The sequence below is a fragment of the Balaenoptera ricei genome, chromosome 9, assembly GCF_028023285.1.
Source record: "Balaenoptera ricei isolate mBalRic1 chromosome 9, mBalRic1.hap2, whole genome shotgun sequence".
NCBI lineage: Eukaryota > Metazoa > Chordata > Mammalia > Artiodactyla > Balaenopteridae > Balaenoptera > Balaenoptera ricei.
The window spans coordinates 95,503,391-95,515,831 of record NC_082647.1 but is presented as its reverse complement, the minus strand read 5'-3'; the positions used below and the strand labels follow the sequence as shown (position 1 = coordinate 95,515,831).

Sequence of the window (12,441 nt, the reverse complement as noted above, 5' to 3'; positions counted from 1 at the left end):
GTAAGAGACAAACTGCTTCATGTGCAGGAAACATGTTAAATGGGACATTTACTTACACAATTCTTTCATGGAATTGATTCAATAAAAGTAATAATAACAAGTGCTTAAATTTATTAAGCATTTACTATGTGCTGAGAACTATAATACTGGATATAACAGATAAATAAGACATAGTCCTTGCTGTCAAGAAACTTGGAGTAAAAAAATGTAATTTGCAGGGGTTTTTTTGGGGGGGAGGGTGGTCATATTTTGTAAAGCACTAATAGAACACCTATTTCTGCAAGTAATCTCAACATTTATTTATCTCAGCAGTATCCGCTTGGCACTGTGTCCTTACCTCCCCTACCAGACGTTAAAAACAGAAGATGTGATACACACACACACACACACACACAACGGAATACTATTCAATGATAAAAAAGAATGAAATTTTGCCATTTGCAGCAACATGGATGGACTTGGAGGGCATTATGCTAATAACAATAAGTCAGAGAAATGTCAGACGGAGAAAGACAATACTGTATGATATCACTTATATGTGGAATCTAAAAAATACAACAAACTAGTGAATATAACAAAAAAGAAGCAGACACATATATAGAGAACAAACTAGTGGTTACCATCAGAGAGAGGGAGGGGGGAGGGAAAATGTAAGACTGGGAGACTGGGAGGTACAAACTATTAAGTATAAAATAGGCTACAAGGATATATTGTACAACACGGAGAATATAGCCAATATTTTATAATAACTATAAATGGAATATAACCTTTAAAAATTGTGAATCACTGTATTGTATATCTTTATATAATATCGTATAGCAACTATATCTCAATAAAAAAATCAGAAAAAAAAAAACCCAAAAAAACAGCTCTGTGTCTCCTTTGCCAGGGGCAAGTGAAGTGACAGGTTACATTTTCAGGGTGTTTTTCAACCTCACAATGGAATCAGTGAGCATGCAGCAAGAATGTAAATATCACTTGCCAAAAAAGTTTCATGTACACTAAAAAAACAAGTCTGAGTAGGGAAACTGAGCCCCAAGGAGATTTAACTAGAATGAAAGTCAAGAACACTAATGTTTCATTTGGTACCTGTACTTCTCCAGGTAGGGCATGTGGAAAAAAACCAGAGACTCCAGCATGAATAAGAGGAAAGCTAGAGGGGTTCATTGTTAGGAAACTAACTAGATAAACAGGAAGCAACTAAACTACTGGAGAATATTTATGGGGGAGAAAAAATTTTCAGAGGTATATTTGTGGCCTAGAAGTTTAAATATGTAGATAAGAATACTAGAAATAAGAGATGTTACGAACTGAGATGGGGAAGACTGTGGGGGAAGGAGGCTTTGTGGGAAAGATAAGGAGCTCAGTTTTGGAAAGTTTGTTAAGTTTGAGAAGCTAATTTAGATATTAAAAAAGGGTGTCAAGTAGGCAGTTGGGTATATGAGACCAGAGTTCATCGGAGAGGTGGGAGGTGGATTAAATTTGGGAGTCATTAGGGTACAGCAGTCATTGAAAGTCATGGCAGAGATAACCTGGGATATGAGCACAGGTAGAGTGGAGAGATAGATAGTGAGGAATCAGCAAAGCATACTGAGCCCAAGGAGCCCCACAGAGGCAAGAGGAAATCTAGGCAAGGTCAGCTACTGGAAGCCAGCTAAAGACAGACCTTCAGATGGGGCCAGTAGTCAACTGTGAAAGGTTGCTGATAAGTCAATACAAGGATTGATAATTGACTATGAAATTTAACAATTAGGAGATTGGGGGTGACCTTCATAAGACAGTGTCTGTGAAGTGCTGGGGGTGAGAACATGAATGGAGTGAGCTTATGAAAGAGTGAGAGGAGAGGAATTAGAAGCTCCAAGTATATAAAACAACTCTATGAGCACTAAGGTCTGCTCCAACTCTGAGACTGATGTGAGTCCTTCTGAAAAAGTGTCAGGATGTATGCCATATTTTTAGAGGTACACTCTGAGATGCTCTGATGACCAAGAGGCCTTTGTTCAAATCCCATTGGGAAACAGACAATTCACTATGGCCTTATTAAAGCTTTAATTCAAAGCACTTGAAGATACTTTCTTTCCTAGGCTTCCTGATCTTACCTCACCAGGTTTTTATAAAGTTACAGAGTCAAGTAAGAGGGTGAGTTTTAAATCAAGGCTGTCCCCCATTCTCAGGTGTATTTAACTTTTGATTGAATAATATTATCTAAAAGCTACCAAATGAAAATAAGACTATACTCTTACTTGCACAGGGCTGACTAGTCAAGTGGAAAGCAATAGAATCAGCATCCAGAAAGAATTGATTACATCATGTTGTGTAATAGAAAGAACTTGAAATTTCAAGTAAAATGATTTGTGTTTGAGTCCTGGATCCATTCCTTCCTCGCTGTGAAAATTTACACAAAATATTTAACTTTTATGAGCCTCGGTTTTTGACGTGTAAAACTAGGATGATGATAACTACTTCACAGGATTATTCCACAGATCAATTAAAATGTCATATGGGGGAAATGATGTCATATGGGGGAAAATGATGTCATATGGGGGAAATGATGTTATATGGGGAAATGATGTCATATGGGGGAAATGATGTCATATGGGGGAAATGATGTCATATGGGGGAAATGATGTCATATGGGGGAAATGATGTCATATGTGGGAAATGATAAGCAATAAGTAAAGCCTATATCAATATCATTGATTATAAATTGCTTCTACATCTATGCTTTTGGCAGATTCTCCCAATCCTACAGAGGAGGCAGAGCTGGGTATTATCATCCCCATTTTAAAGAAAGTGAAGCTGAGGCTCTGAGATGTTAAGAGACTTGTTCAAAGTCACATGATGAATAAGTGCCAGAGTTGAGACCAGAAAAAAAGTGTGTGTCTGTGATCTGGGGCCTTGTTCACTGTCCAGGTGTCCACATGGACATCACATAGTATGGGAATCTAGTGGGGCAAGGAGCCTCCTCTGCACGGAACAGAGTTTCTAAATCTGACTCATTCTCCTCTCGGTGGTGTGCACGAGTGGGGCTGTGACGGCAGGTTCAGTGGGGAGGTACACGGCTGAGGGAGAAACACCTAGGCATCCTGGACCTCCTTCCCCTTGACCTTTATCTTTCCCTTCTCCTAGTCACCCCTGCATTGCTACCAAGTCCCTAAAAGAGCCTTTAGTGTATTCATTGCTCTGAGGGTGGAAGCTCTTACGACTCTCAGAGCATCCTTAAAGGATGCCTCTGAAGGTGTCCCTTGAATTGGAATATTTTACAGCTGGAAGAAACCTCAGATGTCATTTAGGTAAGTCTGCATTTTACAGAGAAGGAAGCTGAATTCCGGAACTATTAAGATATGAAGGCAAGGCTCCTCAGGTCACATCACACCAGCTCTGGGCAGCGCACACTCTTTCCACAGACCACACTGCCGCCCTCAATGAGGCCATGGCACGGCATGGTACCTTAAATCAAAATCTTGAAGCATTTCTCAATTAGTTATTTAAGTAAAATGAATTTATTCTAACTCCCCCTATTACAGCATTAAAAAGAGCTTAAACCACTTAATAAATAAGTGGCAGCTGGAGTCACCTCTTGATGGATAATCATGTTTTCTCATCTGAAGTTAAAGTGCTAGAAGACAAAGTGACTTTAAAACTGCTCATGAGAGGCCCCAATTATCTGATAAGCAATTCCAAAGACCATACACATAAACGCAGAAACAGACCTCTTTATGAATGGTGTCTGACAAGAAAAGAGATATTTGTGGCAAAGAAGCTCTTGAAAATGTAATTATTTATCCTTTCACAATTAATGAAAGAAATTGAAAATGAAGCTTTCATTTCAAATCCTTTTTATCTGGATGAAACTTTAATTTTACATAATGAAATTGCCTTCACAGTTCAGTGTGTTAAAATATGCAGTTAAGCAGCATATCAAGGTTAAATGCCGACTGTTGTTGGCTCATTTAGAAATCATGCTGCCCAACGCCGAAAACAAGAATGAACACCTGCTACTAGCCCCAGATCCAGGGACAGCACACAGCCTGCAGGGCTGGCTCCCCAAATGCAGGGGATGCAGTTGAGTTTTCTTGCATATGCCAACTCCTGTATAAAGTTAGTTGGATATTTAAAGTTTCCACTTCTCTTTGTTTTTCAGTGGGGCTCTTTTTGGTTTGTTTGTTTGTTAGAGAGCCATAGATGACTAACTTTCTCTCTTACAGAAGTCTGTCCTAAGACAACACTTGCATCACCAAAGTTGTTGCTTTCAGTTTGGTGAAACAATGTTAAAACTCCTTTATTCAGATTTTGCCATTTCACAATTTATGATAAATTTCAGCTTAGATCTCTTTTAAATTATATTTACACTCTTAGAAAAGGAGGACCTTATGAAATGCTGTGGGAGGTGTGGTATGGGAACATGAAAATGGGATCGACGTGAGTTCATTGGACATTTATCTTAAGAGACAGAGGTGGAGATGTTCATCTGTGGACCTCCCCGTTTTCCCTTTGAACAGCACCTTTGTGACAGTTAATTTATGGCTCTGGAGCATCCTATGGAGCACCTTTCACCTTAAGACTCTGTAAGTGGAGTAAAGGAAACAGTCAGAACTGCATTCCCTTCCCTTCTCTGATATAGTCTGTAACAGTGATTCTTTTTCTTTTTTTTTAGAAATTCACGTTCTTTTTTTATTTATTTATTTATTTATGACTGTGTCGAGTCTTCGTTTCTGTGTGAGGGCTTTCTCTAGTTGCGGCAAGTGGGGACCACTCTTCATCGCGGTGCGCGGGCCTCTCACCATCGCGGCCTCTCTTGCTGCGGAGCACAGGCTCCAGACGCGCAGGCTCAGTAATTGTGGCTCACAGGCCCAGTCGCTCCGTGGCATGTGGGATCCTCCCAGACCAGGGCCTGAACCCGTGTCCCCTGCATTGGCAGGCAGACTCTCAACCACTGCGCCACCAGGGAAGCCCTGTAACAGTGATTCTTGTTTTGACCATTGGGGTGGTTGTTGGGAAAGACTTATGGATCTAAGCAATATCTTATTGTACTGAACTCATTTGGTGGCTTTTCTAGATATACAGGGCAATTGTGTTATTAGATTACAAAAGCCACATGAAGAAGAAATGATAATGAGACCTTTCAGGACAAACTTCTTCGAACTGGGGGCATATGCCACATTTGCAGGTTTACTCTTTCTATAATGGTCCTGCTACTTGTTATAAGATGTAGGTTGTTAGGATGATTGGCAGGCCATAAAACTGGAAGACTGTAAAAGATACTACAGTGTGTGTGGTGATATAACCTATATCATAACCTATTTCCCCTTCTGAGTCAAAGCTTGAGTTATGGTATTATCTGCTTCCATGATACCAGAAGGCATCATGTAGTTTATAAAATCTTCCAAAATTCCATGAGCTAGATTTGCCTCTTGTTTCATTGAATTGCCCTGGAACCCAAAGGAGGCCTTAGCTATCAAAGGATATCACATTAGTTTTATCAGAAAAAAAAAATTGATAGTGAAAAACAATGTTTCAATAAGGGAAAATTTATAATAACGTAGCCATGCAAAGTACCTATATATAACCAATTTCATAATTACAACTTATTCTTACAGATCCTCAGGGAAGTGAAATCTGAGAGAAGGTAACAATGATGTATTTAGTTTTGGTTACTGCATGCACTTCAAAGCCATTAAACTACTGGTTAGTGAAACTACGTTCATACACAAACATACAAACAAACCACTGATTGGTTTTCCCTCAGACAACCTAAGTTTTTGCAAGTTTTAACACTGAACAAGTGTTTAAATAATAACAAACAATAACGGCTACTCTCTACAACAACTGTAAATCTCCTACTGTTTCTCAGAAACATGCAGGTTTGATTACATTTTATACAAGGCTTAGAAAACCCTGCTCTGGTTTTTACAGACCCTATTGTTTATGGATCAGAACTGCCTGGGTAATAGAACTGTTGATACATTCTCAGAGTTCCAGGAAAAGGAATTTCAATTGTGAAATAAAAATGTGGTAGAATTGAAATGTTTCATCAATATGGCCTGGTGTTCTCTGCTGCTTTATTAGATCTATCTGATTTGATACAGATGAACTGCTACTGATTTTAGTCCTTCAGAACCAGATGGAAGAAACTCTAGAATGCATCCAAATATGATATGTTCAAATGGAGAAGATGATGAACACAGAAAAATTATTCACAGATAGTCCCTAAACCTTAGGCCTATTTTAGTCTTCTTTCCCATTAATGCTTTTACAAGGTGTTTCCAGTATATCATTGAGTAGAAAATGATGCTTTCTTTAATAAAGACCTAGACAGAAGGGATCAGACATCTACATTTAACTGAATCAACTGGAAGAAAAGACCCATCTTGGAAACTGTTGATTATTAGTCTATAATCCTGCCTGTTCCGTCCTGAAGTATGAATTCAGGAGAATTGTCAGTTGTATGTGTGATCCTGAGTTAGAATTCTCAGTGGCCAAGTGAAAACATTCCTGGCTTTGTTATTTTTTTCTCCCGAATTTTCTTCTTCTTATATGTGGTCAAAGGATATCTGGAAAGTTAAAGGTTCTCAATGTAACTTTGAATTGTACAGTGAATAAATAGAATTCTGGGTGGTGGTGGGAATCAAGCATTTGCAGAACAAAGTAGTTTTCTTTAATTCATTCTCTAGGGAAAGGTAATTTATTCTAATATTGAGCTATCTCTACTATTAAATTTGAAGTGAAGTTAACAGGACAGAGACCTGTCTGTGTACATCCAACAAGACACAAAGACAATAGCCAAGGGCACCAAATTAATGAGTGCATGTGAAAGCACTTTAAACCTGCAACATGCTTTATAAGTGTAATCAGCATCTTCATATCATCCTTTTCATCTAGAAAAGGCAACTCAGAGGAAGGTAGTTGTGTTTTTAGGAAGTTCAGCACTATTCCCCTATGAAAGGATTATTTTTGTGTTTAGAATATTTTTGATAGAACCAAGTAAACTAATATGTATTCTGTCTATAAATCAGAGGAATAAAGGGCTCTCAGGTGCCTGCTGCTCTCCCGGACTTCTCTATTCATCTCTTTATAGTTCATGGTTTATGAGCATAAATTGTGATGCTCTAAGTATAAAGCTTGCTACACTATCATTACATTTGACATTCACGTAGATACTAATGTATGCTTATATCTGAGGCATGTTGAGGCAGTGAAGGGTTTTTCAAGTAAACACTATTTGAAATAAACTAAATTTCATAATTCAAGGATGGATTTAGTTCTTAATTAGGAATAAAAGCTAGAAGAAGGAGCCACTCAGTTGAAGGTGCTGATACAAGTCCAAAGTATTAAAGATAACATAAAGACAAAACAATTTAATGAACCTAAGGCTTTAACAAAACAGAGACAGTAAAATTCTATCCCAAGAAATTGGTTTAGAAATGTGGAAAGAAAATTAAAAGATTTATCTTGAACAACGACTTGCTAGCTCTTACTGGCACACTATAATATTCATGTATCATTCACTAGTCAATGTCCTATTTTCTATCCTAGTTTGTGTGTGTGTGTGTTTTACAGAAGGCATTTTCTTTTTGAAGAGAAATTTGAGGACTTTTGATTACCCAGATAACACATTTTAAAATTCAGCTAATTAGGTAAACACTGAAATATCTAACTGTAACTATTTGTGGCAAGTATCTCTACCTCTTTCTGAGAGGTTGAGTCTGAATTCAAATATATTGATGGTGAGCAGTTTAACAAAGACGTTTATAGATGATTCTCAAAGACTCCCCACGCATTTATTTCAACCTGGAAAACAGCTGAATACGTGGCGAGAAAGCACTTGCTGTTTGGCCAAGTAGAGCCGCCCCACACCCACCCCCCCCCCAAAAGTTGTTGTTTCATAACCATTAATTCATAGAAGGAAGAAACTGGAAAAACTGTATCTAAATAACAATGGACTCAGAAAGCCTCAGAAAGGTAAACGTAAAAATACACTATTTTAATTGTGTAAATGTCTTGAGTCTGGGAAAAGTCTGTGAACTAGACACCATTAAAAGATGCAGTATCTGCTAGTCCCAAACTCCCAATCCATCCTTCCCCCAACCCTCCTCCCCCTTGGCAAACAAGGTCCTACTGTATAGCACAGGGAACTATATTCAACATCCCGCAATAAACCATAACGGAAAAGAATATGAAAAAGAATGCAGATATATGTATAACTGAATCACTTTGCTGTACAGCAGAAATTAACACAACACTGTAAATCAACTATACTTCAATTTTTTTAAATGCAGCAAATTTGACCCAGAGGGGATGCACTGCTACCAGATGGGAAAGAAAGCAGAGTGTCATTTTTTGTGTTTGAGGTGTCCAGGTAAGAGTTCCCCAAAGCATCTTACCTTTGTTTTCTGCCTTCAGTTCCTCTGCCATCAAGCTGTCTTGTCGGTTACCGAGCACGAATGCCAGAAACGAGAGGATGAGGGCATCCAAAATCCCAATGATAGCCAGGATGTAAGCCCAGCGGACTGAACAAGCCCCAAGAGTGTACTTGTCTGTCTTTTCTCCACACATCCGTTTTACTTCATCTGAATCCCAGCCATCAGGGAAAATCATACAGCCAAGCACAAGGCAGGCAGCTTAGAGAGAGAGGAAAAAAAGAGAAAAGGAGTTGACATAAATTCCATTTTAGCAAATATAGCTACTATGTGTCAGATCATTGTCCAAATTCTTGATGTAAAAACCAGCAAATCTTACTGCTGTCCAACCCTGAGTGATTTTTTCCTGGTTAACTTAAAAGCAGCCCAGCACTCTGCAGTGAAAGGGGCTCTGGGAACACACTTTTCAGTGAGACTGAGCATTATAAGAGAGATTAAGGTATGTTGATCAATAAGAAAATACTAAAAAAAAAAAAAAAAAAAAATTGAATTTGAGTGCATTTGTGAGAAGGCTTCCACTGCAAATAGGCCACAGGCAATCCTAACACTGCAGAATGACAATTCAATGCTGGCTCTGAAGAGCTATAATAGCAGCCAGATTAGGGATTAGGATAACATGGAAAATACCAGAGCACATATTGACTTGGAGTCACAGTAAAAAATAGTTTCATATTGTGACCTCCAACACACACACTAAAAAGTTTCTTGAAACTATACTTACCACATGCAATGCACTCTGATATTTTCTAGTCTATTCTCTGTTCTATTTCATTTTTTAAAAGGCCGAAAATCATGGTAACGCAGTGTGACACCCCAGAGCTTTTATGGAAATTCAGGAATTTAAGGAGAATGCTTATGTTCTATTTCCCAAATATCACCATGTGGATCATATGAACACTTTCAAATAAGAATATGTTAATTTGAAGGCTTTTGTTGCTACTCTCTTTACATTTAATCCAATTATTTGAGGGTAAATAATGACAGTGTTAGGTTATAGAGCATTCTGAATAGGTAGTTCACTCATTAATTCAACAAGTGCTTATTGAGTGTCTCCTAAGGAGTACCAGACACAGTTCTTGGTGCCATCAAGGGATACAGCCATCAAGAAAAGAGACATGGTTTATGTTATCATAGACTTTATGTTCTGTCAGGAAAGGAGGCTAAAAATGAGTAAGCATGCAAATAAAATAATTGTAAGTTGTAATAAGTAATAGACAAGAAAGAAACAAAGGGCTCAGATAGAGAATAGCGGGTGGGACCTTCTTTAGAGAAAGTGATCAGGTAAGGCCTCTTGAGGGGATGACTTTTAAGCTAAGGCCAAAAGCAGGCAAAGCACTAGACATGTGAAATAGATGGGAAAGATGTTCCAGGCAAGAGCATGTGCAAAGGCCCCGATGTTGGAAAGAGGCTTGGTGTATTTCAGAAGCTACCAGGAGATTAGTGATGGGGGTGGAGAAAGTGATCACGTTGATGCTGTGAGGCAGGCTATGCACCCCAGCAGGTTACTGTTTCCAGGGCACGTAACTAAAGAAGACTATGACGGCACAACCAAGTTAGAGTTCTGTGACTATCAGAGGCAAACAATCCCTGAAGCTGGCAAGAGCAAGTCCCATATAACCCTTACCTCACTGCAACTTACTGAACAAGCCAGAAGTAGACAATTACTATCTCACTTTTTAACAGGAGCACAGCTCTACAACACAGGTCTGGAAGAGACAGATACCAAGAGGGGTGACAGGAAGGAAGACTGCCTGGGAGAACTCTGATTTAGGATTCCTTGTTATCTTACAGGATGATAGTTCAAAACTTTGGGTCACACTTGATTCCTCTCTTTTCTTTGCCCCACACCACAAATGTTGCCATGCTTCTCTTCTCTACCTGTGCAATATCTCCGCCTAGGCACTCCTACTTGAAGCCTTCATTATCTCTCAAAAGGAACCCTAACTTCCCTCTGCCTTCTGTTCACCCTCACTGTATTTCAGATCCCACATTACTGCTCATGCTCAAAACGTCTTGCTGGTTCCCACTGGTACTGAAGAACACTCAGACACTAAGCTAGGTATTCAAAGATCCACGGTCCAGCCCCTACTTAGTTTCCAGTCCTCCCCCCCTTTATACTCTCCACTTCACGTGGGTTGAAATACACATGATCCCCTGTCCATGCACCAAGTTTTTGGATCTCTGTTTTCTCTTTTGCCTGGAGAATTTGCCACCACTGTCCTTAAATACTCTACTCTTAAATATCCTTTAACATTCAGTCAAAAGCAACATTCTCCACAAAGTGAGCCATCTCAAATTCTTCTTGAACTACATTATTGGCCTTCTCTGAACTCACATAGCTGTTGACTGCATTGATCTTAAAGTTCTTATTGTTGTTGTTTTACATGTGTTACAGTTATTTATTTATAAGCATTATCTCAATTACAGACTATAAGCTTTCTGAGGAAAGAATCTTTGGTTAAGTCATCATATTTATAGCACCTAAAAGAGTGCCTTGTAGATAGTTGGCAATAAAATACTTTTGAATCGGAAACTGAATGAAACAATAAACAAATTATGGCACCTAGACAGTATACTCTAAAATATAGTATACAGAAGTCAACATCACAACTACCAAAGGTCACCAATCTAGTTAAATATGGATTCATACTTCGATGACATTTAACAGAGGCAATATTTTTATAACTTGACAACAGATTACAAGTACTTGGGAGATTAGAAAAAAGTGGAGTTGATGATTTGAAAATACTTCAAATTCCCATTCCTTCTGTAGTTTCTAGCATTCAGTACCAACATGCTCTCCAAGGCATTTCTAGTGGTAATCATCCTTGTATTTTAAAAAACATGTGGTTTCCATGAGTGAAAATTAATTTTATTTGGGAAGACCCAGATTTTTAAATCTAAACCATACTTCAGAAAAATCACCTCTAAGGAAGCTATGTTACATGGAATATCTTCTAAAATACTCTAAATGCTTTTTAACTTAATTTTTATTTGTGACAAAATTACTTAAGAAAAAAGGAAAATCAATTTTTTTTTAATGAATGGGAATCATTTGGAGCATGGTAACATAGTTTTTGCTAAACTTAATAGACATCACCAAGTGACTCAAGTTCAGACAGGTTATTGGACATTATAAGACAATTCCACTGGAATAGGATGTTTGTGGAATGCTGACATCAACAAAGACATCTTTTCTCAAAGTCTTTTTGCACTGAGGGTAGACTGACTATCTTAAAAATTTCCATTTCTGGAAACTCTGAATTACATACTGGAATAAAAAAAAGCAGAGGCAGAATTCACACTCTGAAGCTAAAACCACAGGAGAATATGAATGGCAATTCATTATTCCCTATCTTCAAAGTATATGATTTCCTTAATCAAATTTTAAGTGAAGAATCTGGGAAGATAGAGGATATAATATACCATTGTGCTTCATTTTACGCAATGGGTATTTTTGCTGAAAGTAACAAAAATAGAATTTTTGAAGTGCAATTTTTATTTTCAATATAGTCTAAGGGAGTTGGCTGTTCACAGGAATCTTAAGATAAAACCTGGGCTGATAACAAGGTCGGGTTTTGGCCTCCCGGGGAGAAAGGTTTAGGTCCCCCACTCACAGGTGTACTCCAGGTGTCCTTCAGGCCAGAAGGCACTGGAATTTGTACTGGATTCTCCACCCCCTTCTTGTTGGCTGTCTCTTAAAGTGAAAGATCTGGTCTTTTAAAAAAATTCATCTGTTTTGAAAATCTGAATGGTTCTATAGTAGGATAATAAAAAATGAAACTCAATTGCATTTAAAAGCTTTTAAAACTTTGTAAGTGAAGTCTGTGATTAAAATCCAATTTTTAAATAAATAAATCCTATCTTTTTGAAAGCTGTGCTTCTAGATGGCCACTGCATAACAAATTTTATTTTCTGACAATGTATTATCAAATATACATTTTCTTCTCACCCTATCCGAACTTCCCCAACTTGGCTGTTTTATTTTTGAAAGGCAAAGCCCCCTCCCCAAAGTTATAGT

At 38.1% G+C, this 12,441-nt stretch overlaps 1 protein-coding gene across 2 annotated transcripts in view; it reads right to left on the bottom strand.

Annotated features, from left to right (window-relative positions):
* LHFPL3 (LHFPL tetraspan subfamily member 3) overlaps positions 1 to 12,441 on the bottom strand; it is a 597,562-nt gene that overhangs the window by 202,609 nt on the left and 382,512 nt on the right. For both annotated transcript variants that reach the window (XM_059934134.1, XM_059934133.1), the window contains exon 2: positions 8,385 to 8,621. In XM_059934134.1, the coding sequence (XP_059790117.1) occupies positions 8,385 to 8,621 (237 nt within the window). The remainder of the gene's footprint in view (positions 1 to 8,384; positions 8,622 to 12,441) is intronic.